The 27,472-nt window shown below is 31.3% G+C and overlaps 2 protein-coding genes across 2 annotated transcripts in view; one reads left to right on the plus strand and one right to left on the minus strand.

The window, feature by feature from the left end:
- The window catches only part of LOC139524726 (fibrinogen-like protein 1), a 30,329-nt gene extending 10,389 nt beyond the window's left edge, over positions 1 to 19,940 (plus strand). The window contains exon 2 of the mRNA XM_071319755.1: positions 17,014 to 19,940. Within this exon, the coding sequence (XP_071175856.1) occupies positions 17,014 to 17,672 (659 nt within the window). The 3' untranslated portion in view covers positions 17,673 to 19,940. The remainder of the gene's footprint in view (positions 1 to 17,013) is intronic.
- LOC139524725 (protein disulfide-isomerase TMX3-like) overlaps positions 1 to 27,472 on the minus strand; it is a 119,886-nt gene that overhangs the window by 65,300 nt on the left and 27,114 nt on the right. The window lies entirely within an intron of this gene.

Below are 27,472 nucleotides of genomic sequence, written 5' to 3' on the forward strand. Positions count from 1 at the left end.
GCCAAAAACAGAATATGGAAGATAATAGTAGCTAGCCAACTACTTTGGATTCATTAATATTTGTTGGAAACCAATAATAGTCAGGCACATACAAATGTGGTCCGGTTAACCGTGTTTGTGAGCACTCATCATATTTTGTAAACAAAAAGAATATCTAAGGTTTTACAACCAAAATGATCGAGTTGCGAGTTACGATACTCTGTTTATTTCTCATGTAATTCTTTAAAAAAAATATATAATTACCAAGAATAATGCTAAAAGAATATAATAAATTCATAATGAAGATCATACAATATTTTTCTCTACATTGCAAATGTACTAGCTGTTTAAAAAGATATCAAATATATAACCACAAGCAATCTAGTCAAAACGTCAAATCTTTTGAAATTGTGTACCTTTATTAATATTTCAATGAATTAAAAAGATAACATCTTATATGCCTTTAGCCTTTTTAGATGTATCCGAAAAAAGACTTAGGTGTTAAAAGGTGAAAAGGGTAAATTTATTTGTACTGTCCAAAACAAAGTCTGTTTGAACTAACAGATCAGTATTCCAGACAAAACAAGTTTTCTCATCTTTGTGTGTAAATTATGTTTATTGAAATAACAACTTTGATGAAAGGGGTTGATATCTGATGAAATATGATTATTTTATTTATCATGATCCCTGTAGTTCTATTATAAAGTAAAATAAACATATCAATGTAGATCAGTATGATTTATGGGGTATTTTATATCAGTAGTTCAGGTCTATGAGATGTGGTTTTACATACAAATTACACTGACATTTTTTTGTAAAAGAACTTTATTTAAAAGGTCGACAAGTGAACCTAAATGTCGGTCAAATTCTTTTAAAAAATAATGAAAATGACTATGTACTACTTTTTGTTCCAAATATTTTGCAATCTTGAGACTGATACTCCAAAATATTCAGGTGGCTAATGCCTTTTAGATGCATGTAATGAGTTGACACAAAAGTATCATTGTCAAATGAATCGACACAAACATATTATTGTCTATCTAATGCAAATAAATATAAAAAAGTGGTATTTATAAGGACTATCTCCAATGCACAATAGTTAATCAAAGGCATCAAATAATGCAAAATAAATGACTAAAGTCAATGTGAAAGTGCATTTTTGCATTGATATATTCTAGCTTCCGCCAACCTTTAGACATCTGTGGTTAGATATGAATCTTAAATCATTGTGACTTTTACAAAAGTACACATGTACAGGGCTCATATTAACATTTAGACTAAATATGGCATTATACAATAATACAAAAGATCAAATGATATATCTTTTTACTTACTTCTTAAGTCTATACCATCTAGTTCTTTACATTTAGATGTAACAGTTGCCATAAATATGAAATGTCATGATTTTTTAAATGTAGAACCATTAGAAATACATTTGTATTCATAGAGTTTCTTTAATTGAAAGTGTTTTAAATTCATTAAGATTTATACATTACTGTATATGATACAGACTAACTGATTTCTGCATGCAATAAACCACTCAATAACGATATAACTTGTCTGTCCTTCTTACAGACGAACCTTAGACGAACCTAACACTTCTGGCAAGACCTCTGCTTTCAGTGAGTCATACACAGGACAATGTGATATATCTAGGTAACATAGTGTTCTGACTCGTCAACTGACAACACAGTTCTGTCATTATACCCTAAAATATCTGGTTATATTTGGCTGTAACACATTCTTTGACGAGTTGTAATACAAATTCTAGGAGATAGACTCAGGGTGCTAAGGAAAGACAACTTTTCCTTGAAGGCTGCTAATAATCTGTTAATTAACATTCTTAAACAAAGCAGTAAAATTAAAAATGTCCCTTAATTTCTGAGAAATGAAATAGGACATATGACTTAATAGAAATCCATGTACAGCTTACATATTTAGGTCACAGAGATCTATTTTAAATCATAAGCAGTCATACTTAATTGTAGATGCATTCGAACCCAAAATAACATGATAGCAGGTCAACAATCTAAAGCCACTGAATTAAGAGATATGGGTATTGGGAATGTAATTTGGGACCTTCTAATGGCATAAAATCCAAGATAAATCTACACACCAAATTTTAAAAATCTCACAACAATGACTGCTGATGTTCATACTATTGACACTACTTTAATGATGTCCCCTTAACTGGGTTAAAGAAAAACTAAAATTATGTTTACCAATCCTAACATGATAATAGTGCTTAAAACTGCTTACAATACTAGAATTCACTATAAACAAGTCTATAGAGCCTGCAATTCTCTGAAATGGAATATGTTTTGTCTACTAAAGGCATTCCTGCTAATCTCCTCCCACTCAAACTAAGTAACAAACATCAACATTGTTAGAAGGTCACTTAGTATAAAAAAATCTCTTCAAATTCTAATATAGTTGCATGTTTTCCTTTTCAGATATGTTAATCTGTAAAAGCAATTGTAAAATGTTTTTTTCTACAATTGTATATCTATACCTCCCAAGTGATTTTCAAGATGAGAAAGCATTATGTATCAACAATATTCACAATGTTATTGAGGTGTAGAACTCAAGGTTAAAGATTATACTTTTCATCTAATTTACAATTTAAAATTGTGCTTTCAATCATACAGAACAAATTTCTCAGTCAGGTATGAAATAGGTAGCCTTACTGAGTTCTTGCACTTAAGATATATCTATCAAACAAGATATTTGAAGATTTATATGAGTTCCTACAATGATTCTACCATTGTCCAGAGTTTTGTGGTCTGTAACTGCTCTCTGGTGGTGTCAACTTCATGCAAATAAAAAAACACATATAAATTTAGGAGGAAAGCACCATTGTTTTGGCTTTTTCATATGTATTCCTTTTTTTTTTATTCAAATCTTACCATTTATAACAACATGTTTAACCAAAGGTGAAGTTTTCATTAAATTAAAGCCTTCTAATCAGGTCAGTCTCCATTTGAGGAACTGACCAGACCTGTCTATACTTGACCTGGATAAACATCATCTAACTTCAACCAGTAAATATTTTGGAAGTGTTTATCAGGTTTTCAAAGTTTTTACTACTCTAAAACATTAATTTTGTCCAAAATAATATGATTTGAATTATCTTTTAAAGATAAGAAATAATTGATGATGATTTTGGTGATCTAGATACAAGATTGATTGATTGATTGATTGTGTTTAACCCCACTTTCAGCACTTATCATGGTGACATTTGTCAAGTAAGTGAAGGAAGAAGCATTAGATCTTGAAGAGAACAAAAGGGGTCTCACAAAACTTGTGCTAGAAACACAAAATACAGTATTTTAATTGATTGGTTTCTGAGTCTGAGTAGGATAATCTTGCTCACGAGTTTTTTTTACCCCAAATCCAGGTTAATAGCAGGAAATATACAAATCTGCCACGAGCAGGGTTCAAACTCACATACCAGGGTGTTGACAATAGTGATCACTTTAGATGAACTATTCCCACAACTCCCCCAACTGAGGCCCTTCAAGATAACTGGTTTCTCATTATATACTCACTAAGTTAATACTATTACAACTGATTTCTCATTATATACCCACTTAGTTAATACTATTATAACTTATTGAAACAAAAAACGTTTTGCTGACAATAACAAGATTAAAGGTGCAATAAGAGGAATTTGTTTAACCTCGAGCTCAGATACGTAATACCATTGTAGATGGAATCTAAGCTCCTATGATGAATTCACTGACAAATATGCTTTAATGCCATCTTCACTTTTATCCAAGTATTATATAATCCTTTAGAATTATAAAGTAAAGACATACCACAAACAGCAATAAATTCTTCACTTTGTCATAATCCTAATTCTTCTTTATTGTGTCTCGGTCATGTTGCCAAATGCTTTTGTATAAGAATTTTTGGTGTATGCTAACGCACTGTATTAATTATATACACCAGACTTAAAATATTCTTGTAAGCTGAAGTTGGAATGACACTTGATATAAAAATTTCATTTGAAAAAAACTTTTCTTTTTTTTTTTAGAAAAAGCTCAGATTCAATAAAAAACTGTATAAAATTAAATCTATCAAAATATGAATAAAAGGGCAAACATATTTCTGAGGTTTGGTAAAAATGTTAGATTTGCTATTAAAAAAACCATCAGTTTTAATATTTAGTTTTAATTATGCTTGTTCAATCTGGAATGACTATAAATATCTTTTCAAATTTAGTGCAGGAAATGCTTACCCTTCCCGAGCACCTGATTTCACTCCTGGTTGTTAATGGAGTTCGTGTTGTTTCTCATTTATTATTTATAACTGTTGATGTAAATGTATTTTGGTTTTGTGAGTCTTTGTTTACTCCTTGGTTTTGATTGTTATTGTCTTAGAAAAAGGTGCCTTTTTTCAAATTCACCTCCAGGTGGATTATTATGAAAGGGAAAAAATCAAATCACATATGAATTTATATATAATAATAATTCTATAGCATATGAGGATTGGTCCTTTGTAATACTGTAAGATAATTGCTGAAATTGAACACCAATTTGCCTCTGTTCATTGTTTTTGAGGGCAAACAAATAATCTATCCAGGTGTACTTAATAGGTATCCAGAAGACAAAGTAGGTTATGGGATGATATGTAATTATTTCAGAAGAAATTGGTACCTTTCAACCTGTCTTCAATGTTGTGCTATGAACTGACTGACTTCTTGAATAGATATAAATTGGTACATTCTGGACTGACTCACTGATTATTTTTATGTAATACTACCCCCTCTCACAGGTGACTCTTAATAACGACTTCTTTTATTACTGACGACAGATGCAGTACCAAATTACAAGCCTGCATCAATATTGCATAGGAATACATCACACATCATTTCATTTGAGAAATCACATTATTATTGAGGTTAGACAAAAGAATTTTAAAAATAAACTACAATGAACACAAAATCCAGTCACCTGTAGTGAGCTTATTAAAACTAGAGTCATTAACCAGAAGTAATTCTTACATAATCTTACAAGAAGACAAAATACCCAGACTATTTACAATATAAACATTATGTTATCATGCCACACCAACAATGCATGTAGCTAAATACAACAATGCATCCAGTATCTGTAATAGGTATTCTGATGAAAATTCTTAACTATTTTGTAAAACTTCGCTGTAGGCAACCCTTAAGGTCTTTTTCATTTTTAGCCATGGCGTTGTCAGTTTATTTTCGATTTATGAGTTTGACTGTCCCACTGGTATCCTTCGTCCTTCTTTTAAGGGATGCATTGCTGTTGAAGGTGGACATGTTTCATTTCTGAGATGGACAACAATGAGGATGATGAGTGTTGATAAATGCCTTGTTATGGGATGAATAAAAAAATGAAATCTACAGGGAACGTAAAACCATATTTAAAATAACAATAAGGAGATGTGTCATGTGGTAATAGTCAGTGCCAAACAAGACCAAAGCCAAAATGACATTGATGTAAGCAACTGTAGGTTACCATACAACCTTCAACAATTAGCAAAACAAATACAGTTAGTTATTTATAAAGTCCAGAAATTTTTATAGTTAATTTTGGTGATATAACATTCATTCAATGGACTTCAGGTCACATAACAAATTATTACCATTTTCTTATTTAAATAGTACTACAGCATATGATGACTGCATAAAAATTTAAATGATGCGTTATCTATGCAAAGACAGTGTTAAATTAAGTTTTAAAAAAATAATATCAGGAAATTGGTATATAAAGGGTTTATAGGCCGAAGCCAAAGGTAAAAGGTAAAACAATATGTTAAATATCCAATTTATTTTGACTTCTCTAAATATTTTCAAATAAGATTTCTAGAATTTTAATGTAAATGATACTGGTCTTTGCCAATTCAATTATAGAGAAAAAAAAACATTCATTAGCTAATAAACATGTCAATTATACCAAAAAACTTACTGAACAAAAATAAACAGTTTTCCTTTACAGAATACAACAAAGTACATGATACTAATTGATAAAAATACAATAATCTGGCTTATCTGTTTCTGATGTTACTTCCAATTTGTTAAGATCAAAGGTTAAACCAATATAATCTAAAACACTTAACCTTATAAATAACTAAGGACTATGTGTGGCATTACCAATAAACCTTTCAGTACCTCGTCAAACACTCAATTATATCTAAATTGTATAATTTAAAATGAAAAATGGAGACTGCAATATTTTAAAGACCAATTATCTAGTCTCTAAACAACAATTTTAGCCAGTAATGACAGAGATCAGAAGATAAAGATTATAACATGACAAGTTAACTTAATTTGTGCAAGGTGGGCAAGATATTCATGGATAATCCAATATCATCCATCTCTTAGGAAGACGGATTGAGTTGCAATATGGATGGTTTTAATTAAATATTAAAGTACTGTTCTCTCATTCTACAATCTTGAATTTATTCAAAATTGGATCTTTATATTTTCTAGGGAATACTGAAAAAACAACCATGAAAAAACCTTTTTTTTTATAGAGAGACATGATAAGAGGGTGTCTGTCAAAACTTTGGACCCATTGAACTACAATATAATGGAATATATTGTCACATGGGGTGTCAGTCAAAACTACGGCTTCATAGAACTACACTATAATGGAATATATTGCAACATCATCAGATTTATTCTGCTAAGATTTTTCAAGAAAAATTGGCTCATATTCTTGAATGGATGTTTTTCAAGACTCATGGTTTCTGAATCATAAGAATCTTAAATATTAGGTAGGCTGTTTATCATGATTGACCAACCTTAAAAATAAATGCCAGAAATATACAGACATACATAAGGAAGCAACCATGCATTATAAAGTTCTCCATAGTTAAGATTACTCTTTACAGCCTAGCTTACTGAATAACTTTATCAAACAATATCTGAAAAAAAGAGCATCAAGTTTCATACTTAAATATTATTTAATTCATAATATTGCTTTTCATCCGTGAAATGTGAAAATAATTTAATTAGTCTTTAAAGTATAATATCTTTATATACAGTATTTGAAGCACACCTAATTTTACATGATGTTAATATATAATAAAATAATAAAAAGATTGGTGACTTATAACGTGTTTTTAACTGTAACCTTATATTATGTGACGGTATGTATCAAGCATGAAAGTATTATGATAATTTTCTATTATAAAAATATTTCATTCAAACTTGTGGCAAACTAACATTTGACTTACAAATGTATAACAAGTCAGCTTTGATTGATCATCTGGAAAAAGAACAGATGTGTATTCACATGCCCTTTTTAAAATAAACATATTTGAAAACTTGTATACCTTGAGAAAATATGCATAGAAAATATGATTTTAAACTTTGAGAAATTTGAAGCTTTACATACTCACTGTGAAGAAACTTATCTATTTTTGAAGACCTTTCACTCAGTTTCTGGTATGAATAAAAAGAGATATCAGGCAGACACAATATGTTATAATTCAAAAACTAAAAAAAACATCTGGAAGTTAAAATTAGCTTTTTTACTGCTCAGTGTTTAGATTTATTATTTTGAAATATCTAAAAAGAATAAAAAAGAATAATAGAAAATAAAAAAAGGTAAAACAAATTAGGTTTTTATTTGCAACCTTGCTGCACCTAAGTAGAAGTTCTACCCTTTTCTCTAGTTCAGTCATTTGCTTGTGAATCAGTTCCAATTATAAAGATTGATAGTAAATGGATTACATGTACAATAATGTCACTGCAGCAGTTGATCATCTCAACTAGAGTGATTTTCTCGCTTGAGCTGGGACGGCGAAAACGAGAAAGGCAATTGAGTTGAGATGACCAATGATAATCTGTTTATCGCTATTTTACCTATGACGACGCTGTCAATTGCATGTCTATTTCATTACCAACCCCATGTGCCTGCGTAGTTTCTAGCGATAATTTCCATCTCAAGCGAGTAGCATGATATGAAAAATTATCACAAAACAAGAATGTGTCCACAGTACACGGATGCCCCACTCGCACTATCATTTTCTATGTTTAGTGGACCGTGAAATTGGAATAAATTCTCTAATTTGGCATTAAAATTAGAATGATCTTATCAAAAGGAACATGTATACTAAGTTTAAAGTTGATTGGACTTCTACTTTATCAAAAACTACCTTGACCAAAAACTTAACCTGAAATTTGCACTATCATTTTCTATGTTCAGTGAACTGTAAAATTGGGGTCAAAACTATAATTTGGCATTTAAATTAGAAAGATCATATCATAGGGCACATGTATACTAAGTTTCAAGTTGATTGGACTTCAACTTCATCAAAAACTACCTTGACCAAAAACTTTAACCTGAAGCGGGACAAACGGACGAACGAACGGACGAACGAACAGACAGACGGACGAACGGATGCACAGACCAGAAAACATAATGCCCCTCTACTATCGTAGGTGGGGCATAAAAAAGATCAAAGAAAAAATGCACAAAATAGCCATGATAACTAGATGTCAGTCATTTCTTAACTTACTCCTAATATACAAACTTTTAATGAAGATAAAACAGCCAAGCAATGAAGAAGCATTTTCTATACTTATCTTCATATAGATATCTATCAATGTTCCAATTTGTATTTTTGTGTAAACAAGATCTGTTTGATAATGTGTCTGACAGGGAACATCAATAGTTACTGTCAGTTATACAAATATCTTACTCAAAGATCAGTCATAAAGTTGAAAAATAATACTATCAACCTCAGGATCAACATTAGAATTGTTTCTTTTACTATCAAAGTATATTACAACTGGAATGAGTTCTCTCCTATTTTAGGAAGCAATTTCATTCAAGATGTGTAAGCATAGGTTATGGAGATTAAAATTACACTTGTTTTTTTTACTATCAAAGAAAATTACAACAGGAATAAGTGCACTCCTATTTTAGGAAGCAATTTCATTTGATTGAAGATGTTTAAGCAAAGGTTATGGGGATGGGTAAGAAACACAATGACATAGTTACATATTGTCTATACAACATTCAAAACAAGAATGTGTCCCCAGTACACGAATGCCCCACTCGCACTATCACTTTCTATGTTCAGTGGACCGTGAAATTGGGGTAAACCCTCTAATTTGGCATTAAAATTAAAAAGATCATATCATAGCGAACATGTATACTAAGTTTGAAGTCGATTGGACTTCAACATCATCAAAAACTACCTTGACCAAAAACTTTAACCTGAAGAGGGACAGACGGACGAACGGACGCACAGACCAGAAAACATAATGCCCCTCTACTATCGTAGGTGGGGCATAATAAAAACTTAAGTCCCTGTTGGAATGTCCATTTGTGCAGACAAATTGCATGAGTGTTGGTGTTTGTATTTAACATACAGTCCAATAATAAAATCACTCCTTGTATACTTTTTTCTCAAATCTAGATGTTTACTTTGCGCATTTACCACCTATTTGCAATTTTAAGATTGTTTGCTTTATAGTTCATGAGTTCAGAAACAGCTGAGCAAAGAAATAAAGATTTATTTTCCAATACAGTCTGGCTGCTGACTGGCATTTACCACTCATAAACTGACAGGTAAAAGAAGCAGAAAAACTTTCCACTAAATGCTCAGCTGATTTTGAAATTTTGTCTGTTCTTCAATGATATCTTATCAAGGTACAAGTCCTTGGCATTAGACAAACAAGATTGCTGAAGCTGACAAGGGTAATTTTATGGTATTTGTTAGGCTATAAAATGTAATTTGGTTGTTCAACATCAATCAAAGGTATCAGTTGTTGAATATAGCTCTCTAAAAGCCATAAACTAGGTGTTTTTAACCTTTTTATTGCAGTTTTATGTAGAGGTTACTTATCTAGTATTGTAAAGTACATTGACATTTTACCCTGTATACGACAGGTTATCCAACCAAAATGTGAAGCACTGTGGCCAACACATAATATGGTCAATCTGTAACAGATGACCCTGTGAAGAAACCTTTAGGCAAAGAATAAACTAGGAGTCAATTTATGATGTTCCTGCGAAGATGATCACTTAAGCCACCAACATGGAAACCCAACGACCCTGTGAAAATTGCCACAAAGGTCAATAATTTGGTAAACATGTAATGGTCAACCAATATGATGGTCCTTTAAAGATGACTTCTGAGGTCAATAATAAGGTCAGTCAGTGATGACCTTGTTGAGTTAACCACTTAAGTCAAGGTCATGTGGAGTTGACCAATAAGGCCAATAATAGATCGTTGAATACAATGGGCTGCTGCCCCTTCATTCATATTGCAAGAAAACTCAAAGCTTCTTTTCAGAAAGAATATATTATTTTGAGGAACATGCTTTGTCATTTCAATTGATAGGTTTTTAGGGGAGTTGTTGGTTTTCTTTACTTTTTACTGCAAACTGGCCACAGACAAATTAATATTGAATTAAGTAGAAAAAAACATCATAGGGTTCTGTAATTCTTCAAAATTATCCACACCATTTAGTATGAGTGATGCTTTGCACTATATTGGCATGTTCCTTGTCTTAATGATTTTTTAATAGCAAAAGTGATTTTGTAAATTTTCAGTAATATAAGCCTATGAAACATCAGTATGACAAGTTTGGCATTTTCTAAGAATATTTTGTCAGATTTCATTCCTATTGGTACTGCAACTCCCAAAAATACTTCACCCTGAAAAAATCCCATTTCATTCTTTGAAAAAACCTCTTGCATTCAAAAAAATATGGAAAGTAGTGGAGGCAATATTGACTACTGGTATGACAAAGAAGTACCAGCATGACTACAGACAGACAGAGTGATTACTAAAGGGACTAAAAATAAGTCAATGTCTGGGCAGGCCCCAATTTTCATCTAAACAGTACTTCTCTGACACGTACAAAAATGCTATTATTCAAAACATTTGCAATGCAATTGGTAGCAATGTCTTGAACAATTATAAAGATGAACTTGCTTAGAAAAAAACCACAAAAATCCTTTTAATAAGAAATATGTGAAAATATTATTGCAGTATAATATGTTTTATTACTGTATCAACTGGCAGCAACTGCACTTTATAACAAATTTTTACACTCTACAGAAATAGCTAAAATTGCACCAAAAACTTTGTAACCAAATTGAACCAAGGACAAAATCATTTACCTACAAAAACAAAAATAAGAATCAGAAAAATTACAGAACAAAAAATCTGCAATACCAGAAATTCTCCATTTTGTATAAAATTCAGAAATGCCTAAAATTCTATGTTAACCACACAATCCTTAGATATTTTCCAATTAGCTTATGATTTATTTTACCATAAAATCAGCATGATCTAATGATATTTTTCACTTAGTCTCTCAGTGATTCATTACTAGAAGATAAGATACAGAGCTTCGTTAATATCAAATACATACAGTTTTTTTTTGTGTCTCTGCTCACAAATATTTCACCTCTAGCTTTTCCAGTAATAATACTTTCTTGTAATCTAATTATGCTTTTTTATATTTACAGAGTTCTTCCCCTTTAAATTTATTTTATTGCCCACGCTTTCTCCCTTGACTTGTTTCCTCCATAAAATGTTAACATTTCCCCTTCCCAATATGCATGATATCTTCATAGTGGAACTTCAAGATAAATTATACTCTTTTTAAAAAAAATTAATGACTTCCAGCAATGAATCCAAGTACAACATGGGTTGAATATGTGCTCAGGGAATGTTATCACCTAACCACAACTTATAGATGATAATCATAATTTATTTTCACTGGCATTGGAGCTCTGAAAACCATTACCCCCCCCTACACACACACACACTTTTTTTGCAAAAGCAAATATTGAATTAAACTTTAGGACTATAGAGAAGTTCCATCTCCTCCCCTGGTCCCATTTTTCAGTTCACTTGTACACCACTGATTTTGGGTATGTGTTCTTAGCAATTTATCTGACACTTATTAGACATCTGGGTCTCTGAAAAACCAAAACTGTCAGAATCTTTTAAATACACTGACTCAACGTTTACTACGCCTACTGCTATGAATGAAATACTAATTTTTTTTGGATAGAACTTATCTCTATCGCTATCGAGTACACCCTCACAAAAGTTGATTACATTCATTCATAAATTTTTACAGTGTTAATCTGTTACATATTTTTTTAATATCTGATTTCAAAATATGCAGTCAACACTTGAATGTAAATGCAGCTATCTTTGCAGTCAGATAAACAAAAATCTACTTGACATATTGTAATATCTAACCAAACTTATGATGTGTGAGTGCTTGATCAAAACTCTTGCATGTTCCAAAAATCTGATAAATTAGGTTTTATTTCTATCTTTGATTGTAATGAATGACCAACAGTATTTGATTATGTGTCACTAAGTAAATATATGGCAAAATTAAACAATGCGTAAATAACATTGTCAAACAATTGAAAAGAGTTGTTAGACCATCTTCATCTGCCTGGTTTTAGTTCCTAAGAAGGATAGTTCTGTCAGATGGTGCGTTGACTATAGAAAAATAAATAATTTGACCATAAAGGACGTGTATCCATTGCCAAGAATCACATGTAATATGCTATCATCTGTCATTCAAGTTATAGGAATTATTTCCCTTGTGGGAAGTAGAACTCACTGTATTTCTACCAATTTGGAATTTTATTTTACTCATATTTATTCAGTATTCTCCAAAAGTGATGGTCTCAAGGTTTAAACCACCAAACTTTTACATGGACTGACACAATTTTAGTATTTTGAAATCGAAATAATAGCGATGATTGAAGCAGGTTTTCTTCAAGGACCACCAGGGAACTAACTTATTAAGTTCAGCTACCAGGAAAAGTTTAGATAAAGCATATCTACTATACAATACATTACCATGCCTTACCACTGTTGCTAATATATCATGGAGCAGGGTTGCGTTCAATATTGTAGCGGCTACGTAGTGCTACATAGATTCATGACTATTGAATGAGTAGCTAGTAGCTGCTATCAATATCTATGTAGCAGCTAGGCTAGCTACAGGTTCAGTAGCCATAAATCTACGTCTCACTACGTACCCCCTTACGATATTGAACACAACCCAGGTGAATGGAACTAAACTAGTTCGTATATAGACAATTCAAATGAACCGATTAAAGAAAAAAAGGGACAAGTTTTTAAAAGTTGAAAAAGCATTTAAATTCAGTTATCTTATGTAAGTTAAAGAAACAAATGTTTAAACACCTGGGCTGATGACATAAAACAGCACCTATAAATCTGATAAACTTTACACCTTGATCTAAGTTCAAAGAGAGGGAAAGCAATTACAAATATATCTGAGCATGTTATAGACAAAAACAAAAATTGAAAGAAGCAGCTATACACTGAATTATAGGTTTGAACAAGACATAAAATTACATTGTGTATAACTTAAAAAGTACAAATAATCTTCCTCAATAGTGGAAACTATAATCTATTACAAACAAATGTCAGAAAGCACTTCCCACTGAAATTGTTTGATTAAACTAAGCCCCTACAAGAAGAATTTCTTCACTTGTAAAATATAACGAATGATTAATAAAAATTAACCAAGGTGCATTGCATTTATACAATTATTCATGAAAATTTAAGGATTTTTTAAGAAGTAGTAGGTACAAAATGTACTAATATATTTCACAACTGTAGTGCAATGGATTTAACTTTAAGGCTCAAAGGGTCTAGGATTGTGAACAGCAGATTGTTAGTGACTTTTTTTTTTTTTTAATCTTTTTCTCAATTTTTATTATTGTGAATCTGATACTATTGAATTTTTTACATTAATAAAAACATCCCAATGATATTTGTGAATTTACAGATTTAAGTCAGCTTAAAACATCTATGTTATCCAGCCTGATTTGATGCTCCAGTATCTGTTCAAAAGCCATTTCCAGAAAACATATAACAATTACATACATCAAAACTGAGTCATCAGACTCAAAAATAATTTTGCTATTAAACAGATAAACAAAACTAAGACAAATTGATGCAGCTCTGAGGTTCTTTAAGAATACATTAAACTATGTCATGACACACCTTTCAAAAAGACATCATAAAATTCATACTCAGTACCTTTGCCTATGGCACTATCTCTAACACATCTTAAAGATAAAAGGGAAAAAAAACACCAAGATCTGCTGATAATGAATATCACCGAAATTCCTCAAAATAATGTCAAGTGTATTACAATACTAGAAGCAGAAATGTCTATCTTAGCTTGAATTCAATTCTGATAATTATTTTTCAATTTCTAACTTATCATTTCCCACTGAAAAAAGGAAATGAAAATTACTTGTTTTAATGGTAGAAGTTTTTACCAGTCTCAGTGTTGTAACAGTTCAAGCACTGTGTCAACCACAGACGATGTTAAGTATATATCATAAAGAAATGTTCCTTTTATGTAACATGTACAAATATGATAAAATAACATTTCAAGTATAAAAGGAAATTACTGCACAGTAGCAAATAAGATAAATATTTATGTAAGTGTTAGCGGAAATGCATATTACTACTGACACATAATAACTGCATATTAATTAGTACATTTGTTTACATGTGTTATATGCTGATACTGCATGATCAAGCACTTCCAAAACATGTAATTAATTAATAATTACTCAGATCCTGTTATACTAATCACTAAACATTCTGTGGTTACTGTGGTTAAAAGATACCATAATTTAACTAACAGAAAAAAAAGTCTGAAAATAATGCTTCGTGACTTATCAGAAATCCATAAAATTTGTAATTAATTGGCAATTTGCAATCAAAGTGTCTGTACTTATAAGTGTTTTTGGATTACAATGCTCATAGATATAAGAAGATGTGGTATGAGTGCCAATGAGACAACTCTCCATCCAAGTCACAGTTTGTAAAAGGCAAACCATTATAGGTCTTTTTAAGTACAGGCTTCAAAATGGAGCCTAATATTGGATCACACAGAAACAACAAGCTATAAAAGGCCCCAAAAAATGACTAGTGAAAACCCATTCAAACAGGAAAACCAACGGTCTAATCTATATAATAAAAACAGAAGCAAGAAACACTTATGAACCACATCAACAAACGCCAACTACTGACCAACAGTTTCCTGACTTATGAGAGGTGCTAACAAATGCAGCAGGTTTAAACATTTTCACAGGTACCAACCTTCCCCCTAACCTGAAATAATAGTGGAACATCACAACATAGAAAGACACACTATAAAATATCAATTGAAATGGCTAAACACAATCAAAGGACATCTTAAAACATATTAACTCATGTTCATTTATGTTAAAAAAATGGGGGGGGGGGGAATCCCTGTTGATTAACAAACATTCTGAAAATTCTGTAAAAGTTCCAATGCAAGAATTTAAGTGTAACTAAATTAAACATACATTTCTTTGTTCAGCATTCTTTAAAGTCTATAAAAATATTAGGATATCGTAGTATTGCATAATCGAAAAACTGCCTACTTTAGCATTTTACTTATTTTCAATTAACCATCAAAGACATAATATGAAAATGTGATATGGTACATGATTTACTACATGTTTACTTTATTCAAAATAAATTAGTTTGGCACTTCTTGATATGACCCAATTCTTCTGTTATATTATAGATATATGGATAATACTCTTAAGACATGAAAAAGAATCACTTTGTTCTATTAAATTATGTCATTCTAAAAGTAAAGTAATATATCTTCTTGAAATGTTTTATGCTACTTATACGCTCTGCATGAAATATGTATTGTTTCTGGAATTCTCCACTGCTTGGCACACATTTTTCAGTCATGCTACCCTTCTATCTGCCATTTGTAATTTCTTGACACATTACTATGCATTATTTTTCATATAATGTCCTATTCTATTGCATTAAAATCAAGAACTTATGTGCCTGAAATGGTAAAAAAAACCATCCTTATCTCCCCAGAAAAATGATTTCCGTGTTGAAAGCCGTACTTTGACCTATAATGGTTTACTTTTATAAATTGTGACTTGGATGGAGGGTTGTCTCATTGGCACTCATACCACATCTTCTTATTCTATATAACTATTTACATTTTTTGTAATCAGTATCCCATCTGCGTTTCAATGCACAGGTGAAGAGTCATCAAAATCTAGCACAGAATTCTACACAAATTAGTGGAGGATCCAGAAATTTTCAAAAGTGGGGGCCCATTGACTGCCTAAGAGGACATGCTTCAATGATTCCCTATATAATCAACCATATTTCCCAGAAACAGGGGGCCTGGGCCCCCTGAAAAAACCTCTAAATCCACCTCTGCAAATTTGTGTGAGTGGCCCTTTTGAACTTGAAAAGAAGTTTGATATTTTACTATGATTTGAATTCCTGACACAATCCTTCTGATGAAGAACAGCAATTAAGGTGTTGTTTCTTTGTTTTGAGTTCTGTCAAAAAGAGAAGGGATTTTGTGTCATGAATTTATTTACCATATTCTTTTTTTTTTTTTTTTTTTATTTCAGGTGGAAAATTAACTGGGGGCCAAAAGCCCAGTCTATTTAATTTAAGCCGGGGCCCCTTTATATGAGCTGAAAATCTCCATATAGTGCTTTTGTTAATCATTCTTATTATGGTATGCTTAACCCTGAGATGAAAATATTAGTCTTTTTCCCTAAATAAACATGAAAGTTTTCATGAAATTCTGCAAGTCTCTGAAAAAGAGAGTCGGAAGATACCAAAAGGACATTCAAACTCACAAGTTGAAAATTAACTAACAACACCATGGCTAAGAAAGAAAAAATGATCAACAAACATACACAAAAAACACAACATAAAAAACTAAAGTCTGATGAGCAACACAAACCCAACCAAAATTTGGGGTTGATCTCAGGTGCTTTTGAAGGGTACCAGGGTAGTCAGATCCTGCTCCACATGTGGCACCCAAAATGTTGCTCATGTACAAACCTGGTATAAAGTCTAATGCTAAGTAAAATCTGAAGCAATATGTTTGTCTTTCATTGTTAAACTGCTGTCTAAATGATGTTTATCCCATATCTTATTCAATTCATTGCATCTATAATAAATATTGCTTATATATTTGTATTGCAGACTGTCAGGAGGTTTATGAGAAAGGTTACAAGACGAGTGGAATCTACCATATAACACCCCTATATTCGTCATGTTCCATTCCTGTCTGGTGTGATATGGACACCCCCCCTGGAGGATGGTTAGTTATACAAAAACGATTCAATGGAAAAGTAGATTTCAACTTGTTTTGGAAAGAATATCGTGAGGGTTTTGGCAATATTGCATCTGAATACTGGATTGGATTAGATAATATGTTTCTACTTACAAATCAAGGGCATTATGAACTTCGAATAGACCTATGGGACTTTGAAGACAACAAAGTTTATGCATCTTATGAAAGTTTTAAAATAGATGGAGAACGTGATCAGTATCGATTGGAAGTGCGAGGATTTAAGGGCAGTGCTAGGGATAGCTTAATTAACCATAACAATATGAAATTTAGTACCGTTGACAAAGACAACGATAACTATCATAATTACAGCTGTGCCAGAGAATGGCAGTGTGGATGGTGGTTTAACGCATGCTACTTTACGATACTGAACGGAAAATATACTAATGATTCTAATCCATCAGATAGAACTATTTCTTGGAACGAGTGGAAACCAAAGCAGTTAGCTAAAACTGAAATGAAAATAAGACCAAGTAGAACATATTATAAGAACCACAACAGCCGTGGATAAACAAATAAATGCTCAATAATTTTTTACTATTATTTATTACTGCTAACTTTTTACAATATTTTTTTTTCAATTTATACATGTACATTTTTTCAATGAATTGAGCTTAATCAAAATAAGCAAGGAAATAGCTTACTGTTATACAAATGGGAGCAGCTAAATGTAGATTTAGGTAGAAAACCAGGCCAGTTTATATAACAACTCAATATTTAGGTTAGCAGGTACACTACATTTAGATATGAAGCATTTCCGGAACTGCAGACAAAAATTATTTAAGTAATATAAAACATAAAATCTAAATCTTTCGCTAAATATTCCAACATACTAATATCATGATATCTTAATTCATAATTTGTATTTGTATTATCATTGTTTTATGTTGTAATCTTGTATAGAATTTGTCTATAATGCTAAGACTCTTCTATTTTTAGAATTGTCAAGCTGTGATTTTCATGATAAGTGATTAGAAAGGTTTAAATCACTTAAAATTCCTTTTACATAATTTTTCAAGGTTTTCTTATGTAACAAAAATTTATAGAATGAGCAAAATTGCAGACTTTTAGCTGTAACTCTTTCTTTGCTTATCTGATTAAAATGGTCACTCTGTTTTAGGGGATGGCTATTTACTTTTGAGACTTTTAATATATATATATATTCAATGGTTCTAACTTCTTAACATGTATAGGGCAACTGGTTGAATATTTTGTTTCAGTATTTTAAGATGAGTTTTTTACTGTAAATTTTCTTAATTTTCTTAAAATCTATGAAATTTATAAAGTCAGTGATAGAAAAAATTATGTTTTATTATTACTCCCAAACTTTATTCCTCATGATATTAGCATTTGAGAGAAATGTTCATTAATGATAAGGAGAGGAATCAATTCAGCAACTTCAAAGGATATAAAAGACCCCGAACAACAGTTCTAAAGTCAAGGTCATTAAAAACTCCCAACATCATCATGAGTGATGCAAATAAAATGGAACATATATCAAGTCTAGACTTTATTTTCAAAACATGCATTCCTTCTTTGTCTTTTAATAAGGTAAGCAACTATCATTAGTTGCCTGTAAAAGATATTAACAATTGTTAACAATATACTAAATGTCTAAATGTTTTAAAGATGAACTTTACAATGCCATCATTGATTCTTTTAAAACAGATATTAGATTCCTGCACCTTGCAAAATTTTAATGTAATTTTCATGAAATTAGTATTTCATCATTTTGTAACTTGAATATATGAGCATAGATTTCATTGATAAATTTCTGGAAATGTTCATGGATAGGATGTATTGAACTTTTTGATCTGTGCACTACATTTTGTGTATCTCAAAAGTAGTGATCATCCTTGGAAGATTTAGTTATCAAGTCAGTACCATAGGGTTTTGATTGCATTTCATGCAATCTTTATCCAAAAACAATTGAAGTGCAGATAAGTGATGCTATATTCTTTGAAATGTAGAGAAAGAGAGGTATTATAATAAATGTGTTCCTTTGTTTCAATTGACATTTATAGGATATATTGCATTATAAATTATTATTCATTGCATTATAAAATATTGCATTATAAATTATCATTCATTGCTTTTCATAAATAATTAGTTTCTTTGCAACTATGTTTACCAATGTGACTAAAAAAATTAGGAGAAAAAAAAGGTCAATCCATCCTTTCTGCCATTTAGGTATGTTTTAAAGTCAGGTCTGTACTTTCACAGGAATAATTATTATTTATTGTTTGCTACAATAAAATATACATAACTTATAATCTATAGCTGTGAATTTACATTAACATCAATTCAACGCTTCAATATAATTTATTTCAAATTATTCCCATTTTACTTCAAGTTAATTTTTTTTTAACTTTATGGTTGTAATTTAAACAACATGGATAAGATTTTGATTATTTCATTTAAAGCCAGAATATGTTTGAAATTTTCTTTTCATGCAGAAGGTACTAAAAGGTGTAGAAATTAAGATAACAAATCTCATTTAACAGATTATCAATTTAGTTTCATCTTTCAACACTTAATTTATTCCAAATCGTCTTCATAATTATGGATATACCATTATAAACTTGATTAAAATCTTACACCAAACTTTTAAATTCTGACATTAATTTTCATATTATTGCTTTAGATGTAAAAGCTTATTTAAAGTATTATGGCAAGTTTTTAATACTCAGATTCTTCTTTATATTTTTATTGTGATAAAGAAGATGCTGACATAACAACAAAAAAAAGTTGCCAGTAATAAAATGTTATTTACTACAAATATTGTTGAGTTTTTATTACTCTTGCAATTACAAAAACACAACATAGTACAAATCACTTTACAATTTTGTTTGTTCATTTGTCTGATTCAATCAATCTTATTTTTGCCAGTTGAATCAAATAACAATCCATCAATCCAACTGTAGAATAATATAGTTCAACTTTTTTTAAAACAAAAACAGGGTAGAAAATAAACCAAATGATGGATTTCCATGAGAACAACATAATTGTTTTAGAATAATTTCTTGACCAATTTTTGGAGAGCTAAAATTATAAAACCTTTGAGACAATAAAAACAAGAAAATGATAAATGGTGAAGTCAGTGAGATAATTAATTAGCAATTTTTATACTGTTCTTCAGATTATTTTTGGATGATAAATCAATCCCTTAGCACCTGAATCACTGAAGTCTTATGCACATAAAACTATTTATATTTACAATTTCTCATAAGTGACTATTGATACAGAAAAGCCTGTCAATTCATGGGTGAATCAGTAAAACTATTTATACAGAAAAGCCTGTCAATTCATGGGTGAATCGATAAAACTATTTATACAGAAAAGCCTGTCAATTCATGGGTGAATCTGTAAAACTATTTATACAGAAAAGCCTCCATCAGTATACACCATAAAACTATTTATATTTACATTTTCTAATAAGTGACTATTTATACCGAAAATCCAGTCAATTCACCAGCATTCATCAAGTACTGATTTTTATTTCGCTCTCACCCCATATGGAATTTATTGACACCATATAATACTGTATTAGGTCATTATAAACACACTATGTAACTAATATTGATATGCACATGGATAAATTTAAAGCATCACTATGTGCATTGTAACAAAAACACTTATCAGAGAGTCAGAGATCATCAGAGAGCAAGCTAAGATCTTATATAAATGGCCATTTAGTAGAGATTAAGTGGATACATCGGAGAGAACAAACAATTCAAAGTACATTTATAGTTAATTTCTTTATCAAGATGCTATTAGAGAGGGGGAAATTTTTTAGAGAGAGAGAGATAGGCCCCCATAAAGAGAAAATTAACAGTTTACATGATGGCCATTTGGCAGGGATTATTAGTAGTGTTTAATACATACTGAAAAAAAGAAATATATAAGTAGTAAATTTCATAAGCAAGAAGAAAACATTTATCAGCTGACAGACCAAGTTTAAGAAAAACATCTAAAATTATTTCTATTTACTGTAAACCAACTTATTTTCCGAGATACTTTATTTCGTGTTCAACCCTTTCTACCCCGTTGAGCAATTATCAAATTTCAAGATTTTCAAATTTATTTGATGTTGTTAAATATAAAGAATAATCAAACTTTTAAATATTCAAGACGTCTTATAAATGTGTTATTCCTACTCTCAAAAGTTGAGAAAATTAAATCACTCGCAAATATAAGTTGGTTTATAGTATATAGAAATTATCAAATATTATTTGTAAGATCAGAACAGTGCAACTTGATTTGGTATTTATCAAACTGATATGGGAATTTAGAAAAAAAATAAACCAAGTGTTTACAAGAAAATAAATCAACAGATACAATCAAATGTTTTAGTATCCTAACAAACAGGAGACAAAGTGTTGAAGTGTTATCAGAAAATTGAATGAAAATACAAGGGGTAAAAAAAATCATAATTCATTGAAATAAAGACAACTTCATGGCCAGAAAAGCATAGACAAACAACAGTTTATAGAACACCATGTTGAAAGCTTAGGACTGAGTAGCACAAACTCTCCACAAGAGACCAAATGACACATAATTAACAACAATAGGTCACCATATGGCCTTTTACAATGAGCAAAGCCCATTCAGCACAGTCAGCTATAAAAGGCCCCGAAATGACAAAATGTAAATCAATTTAAGCGTGTAAAGTAACGACCTAATTTATGTACAAAATAAAGAACGAAAAAAAATTAATGTTACACAGCAACAAACGACAACCACTAAATTACAGACTTAGGACAGGTACATACAAAATGTGGCAGGGTTAAACTAGTTTGTTTAGCAAAACTGTCCCCTAACCTGGGATAGTGGTGTAACAGTACAATAAAAAGAACAAACTATAACAAGAGTGCACACGCTGAAATGTCTCACCTTCTTTACTTATCATTGATATTATGTTGATAGTCCTAAGTATAAATTAAAGCTTTATTACAACTGTCACATAAACTTAACATTAACCAAGATAACTAAACAAAGACCAATGAACCTTGAAAATGAGGTCAAGGTCAGATGAACCATGCCAGGCAGACATGTACAGCTAACAATGCTTCTATACAACATATATAGTTGACCTATTACTTATAGTTTAAGAAAAATAGACCGAAACACAAAAAACTTAACACTGTGCAATGAACCGTGAAAATGAGGTCACGGTCAAATAAAACCTGCGCGACAGACATAAAGATCATAAAATATTTCCATACACCAAATATAGATGACCTATGGCATATAGTATGAGAAAAACAGACCAAAACACAAAAATTTAACTATAACCACTGAACCATGAAAATGAGGTCAAGGTCAGATGACACCTGCCAGTTGGACATGTACACCTTACAGTCCTTCCATACACCGAATATACTAGCCCTATTGCTTGTAGTATCTGAGATATGGACTTGACCACCAAAACTTAACCTTGTTCACTGATCCATGAAATGAGGTCGAGGTCAAGTGAAAACTGTCTGACAGACATGAGGACCTTTCAAGGTACGCACATATAAAATATAGTTACCGGTATCCTATTACTTATAATAAGAGAGAATTCAACATTACAAAAAATCTGAACTTTTTTTTCAAGTGGTCACTGAACCATGAAAATGAGGTCAAGGACATTGGACATGTGACTGACGGAAACTTCGTAACATGAGGCATCTATATACAAAGTATGAAGCATCCAGGTCTTCCACCTTCTAAAATATAAAGCTTTTAAGAAGTTAGCTAACCCCGCCGCCGTAGCCGCCGCCGGATCACTATCCCTATGTCGAGCTTTCTGCAACAAAAGTTGCAGGCTCGACAAAAATCAGTTAAAAATAAATGAAACTGAGAGCTACTGCTCACTGATGATACCCCCGCCGCAAGTGGATAATATTAATAGTGTAAAAATATGCAAGTGTTCGGTAAACAGGAAGTTATTGAGTGATGACTCTGAAAACACATCACACTGTATAGCTGACTTATATAAACCTTGAAACCAAAGGAGTAGGTCCGGTAAGGGCCGATTTTGGCCTCAAATTTCAGGTTCATCTAACGAAAGATTTTGGACACTTTTTAAACACTTAAATGTCTATTTCAAATGATTCAATTAGTTTATGTACAAGATTTTAACTGATTTAGTCATTAAAAACGCTCCGATTCAAGCTTAAATAAGAAAAATCTATCAAATATGACAAAAACGTCACTTTTCAGATGGTTTTTGTCAAAAATGAAAGTGGCCGCATCCGTGTTCATCCTCAATCTTTATATATGTTATGTATTATCATTAAATACAACTTACATTTCAATATTATGAATGAACACGAATGCGGCCACTTTCATTTTAGAGGGAAACCGTCTAAAATTTAACTAAAATGCTCAAATTGTGAAGATTTCAGTTATTTAGCATGACTTAATGATGCTAGTATCCGATATATGTGCATTGTATTGTCAAAAACAGCCCATATTTATGTAGCAGAAGCTTTCTACTCTCCAGTAAATAGCTAAAAGATTACATTTTCACAATTTTGTAAAACTGCTATATTTTGGGGCCAAAAAGGGGTCTTACTGAACCTACTCCTTTCAGAAATCCTTGTATTGTTGTTCCTGAGAAAATTGTGACGAAAATTTTTAACTTGGCTATCACTGGTAAAATCATACAAGTGTTCAGTAAACAGGAAGTTGTCAAGTGATGAATCTGAAAACATATCACACGGTATAGCTGACTTATATAAACCCTGAAACCAAATTTCAGAAATCCGTGTATTGTAGTTCCTGAGAAAATTGTGACGAAAATTTTCAACTTGGCTATCATGTGTAAAATCATACAAGTGTTAGGTAAACAGGAAGTTGTCAAGTGATGAATCTGAAAACGCATCACACAGTATAGCTGACTTATATAAACCCTGAAACCAAATTTCAAAAAACCTTGTATTGTAGTTTGTGAGAAAAATGTGACGAAAATTTTCAACTTGGCTATCATGTGTAAAATCATACAAGTGTTCGGTAAACAGGAAGTTGTCGAGTGATGAATCTGAAAACGCATCACACAGTATAGCTGACTTATATAAACCCTGAAACCAAATTTCAAAAAACCTTGTATTGTAGTTCGTGAGAAAAATGTGACGAAAATTTTCAACTTGGCTATCATGTGTAAAATCATACAAGTGTTCGGTAAACAGGAAGTTGTCGAGTGATGAATCTGAAAATGCATCACACAGTATAGCTGACTTATGTCAAGCCTGAAACCAAATTTCAGAAATCCTGGTAGTGTAGTTCCTGATAAAAATGTGACGAAAAATATTAATGGGAGGGACGGACGGACGGACGGACAGACTGACGGACTGATGGACTGACGGACTGACAGACTGACGGAAGGACAGACAGAGGTAAAACAGTATACCCCCCTTTTTTTCAAAGCGGGGGTATAATGACTAACTTGAAGATGGATACAAATAAAAATACCTCTAACAAATCATAGTAGTCATGGATGGTTACTTTAATATACATCCACACAACAGAAAGACACTAATTACAGATATGAGAGTACTAGCAGTAACTTTAAGCTAGTTCAAAGCTAACAACAACTAATGAAGAAAATCATGCATATAAGAGTAAAAGATAGATTAGAGGATTCAGAAATGTGTCTTGTCTTGCCCTAAGACCAATTTATAATCTATCAATGAATTTCAATTCACTTACCCTAATACATTCATGATTAAATACTAAAGATTGAACAAAAAACAAATTTCTGAACAAAGAATTGACAATATAAAAAAGAAGATGTGGTATGATTGCCACATGTGGTATGATTGCCATTGAGACAACTCTCCACAAAAGACCAAATGACATGAAAAAATTAACAACTATATGTCACTTTACAGCCTTCAGTCTGTTAATGACTGAAAAAGCAGAGACATTTAAAAAAATATTCAACAGATACAATATAGAAAACTAAAGCAAAAGACTACAAACCCTTTGAAAAACCTGGCTCTAGAAGGATAACTAGTTCCTGATTAACTGAAGGTGCTTGTTATGTTGTTCTTTGTAAGTGTTAATTTAATCCAGTGACACATGAAAAAGGGGGGACCATCATGTAATAAACACAGACCAAATAAGAGTCTTTGAGTTGTATCTGCGCACGAACTGACTTCAAAATCAAAAACATATAGAATGTAGCAGATTGAATCAACAGCCTGCAAACTTCACCATGCATTTAATATCAAGATAATGACATGCTTAAATTACATATCTAAAGAGGCCGCAGAGAGTATTAATTCTAATTCTATCTTCTTTGCAGGATTTGAAGTAAATAAAGATTTTCCACTTAGATCTGTAATTTGATTGTGTCTCTTACCTAAGTTAATCTGTTTTCTATAGTAACCTTGAATAACTGACATATTGTGTTGAAATCTTGAACTTATTCACTTCCAATTATTTGTGTTAACCTATCTGACAATGTTGTGTTGAAATCTTGAACTTCTTCAGCTTCAATTATTTTTCCTAATTGAAAAATTGTACATCAAACACCAAATAGCTTGATACTACTTTTAGTTTTTTTAGTTCTGTCTGAAATTCTTTCTCTGTTTTATTACATTTATTGTGGAAGATTTATAATTGGATGTGAAGCATAGCAATGATTCAGCTTCATTAGTTGGCTATTTTCCTGCTAAATTTCATACTTTTATCCTTCATACATCAATAAGACACCTATATCATAACTCAGTAGAATTTATCTTGAGCTTGGAATATGACCGGAATTCATCAAAGCTAGAAATACTATCCTCTCAAAATTTCCTATGCAAAGTGCCTTTTTTAAATACAATTGTATATACGTAAATTACACTGAGAACACTGGTAAACTTCCAAAATAAATGTAGGTTCACGAAGGCTTTCAGGTGGCACGGTAGTATTTGCATTCCAGAATTTAGGTTGCTCTTTTGTGTACCCTACCTAAGTCAATGTATCTGAACAGTGTGGTTGGACAAAAAATACAGTATCAACTGAAATACTTTCCAAAACTGAGGGATGAATCAGGTGTAGAAAAATATGAAATAATTTTACATACAGATGAAAATGAATTTTTTGGAATTTTTTGGAATTTTGTATTCACTGCATGATAAAAGACCTAAAAGCACTAGTGGCCTTAGGTTTTTAAAAATAGCAAAAAAAGTAAACGGTCATGATACACCTTCAAATTCATTTCTGAATAGTAAAATGAAAGTACTTCAGTTAACCGTGAATGTAGAATTTTTTGCAGTGTTAGAAATGGGTGAAAATTCTAAAAAGGCTATCATTATCCCCTATGGGCAAGGAAATACTACCGTGCCACCTTAAGGGGGATATATATGTTTACACTAAATCAATAAAATGGTTTTTTTCCCCTATGCAATTTGTATGATATCAATTAAAAGTTGATTAATGGCAACTGTAATAAAAATAGCACTTAAATTCCACCCCTGGGGGTGAAAATTGCTGATTCAGCAAATTTTGCCTGATCTGTAGGTAATATATTGAAAATTTACCTAGAAAGTAGAACTTCATTACTATTAAGTAACTTGTAGTACTTTTTTAATTATAAATGTTCGCTTTAACTTTTCACAATGTCTGACGCATGTGCAACCACTGGAATTTGAGATGCGACATATTTTAGTTGCCCGGTAGGTCTCATTATTTTCACCGAAATAGATGAATTGTATAATTTTGTATTTTTTTCCACAAAAATACAGCTATAATACTTTTCTTTAGGTTTAATTTGAAGTTCTGTGGTAACATGACACCAGTATGAGCTTGTTTTGAACCATTAAGTAGTTAAGTGGTCCTTACTTATTCATTTAGCCCTCATATTTGGCTGAAATAGAGATAGCAATAGGGGTTTCTTTACATTAGCAAGACATTTATTTTGACAAAGAATGTAATTATGATTGTATATCAGCAAGGTTTAATAGTTTATTTATTTTCCATGCAAATGTTATTAATTGTTTTGATTTTCTGGCAAAGAAAATCTCAATTAAGGTAAATTGATTATGTAAGGGGACATAATTTAACTTAATGCATACATGAGAATTACACAAACAGTCAACTTAAGAGATATATTCTAGTACATGTACTGTTAAAAAGATGTTAGAATAATAGTTAACTGCCATCTAAAGACTCTTGTTGTGTTGCCTTCATAATCTGGAAATGGGTAAAGTAATGTAAGGCATGCTGTAAAATGTGGAATGGACTTTAATATCATTTTTCATGATTTGGTGCTTAAACTGTTTGTTTCAGTCAGATTAACAATAAATAGAGTTGGCAATCCAATAATTCCTCCTG

This window comes from Mytilus edulis, chromosome 5 (genome assembly GCF_963676685.1).
Source record: "Mytilus edulis chromosome 5, xbMytEdul2.2, whole genome shotgun sequence".
NCBI lineage: Eukaryota > Metazoa > Mollusca > Bivalvia > Mytilida > Mytilidae > Mytilus > Mytilus edulis.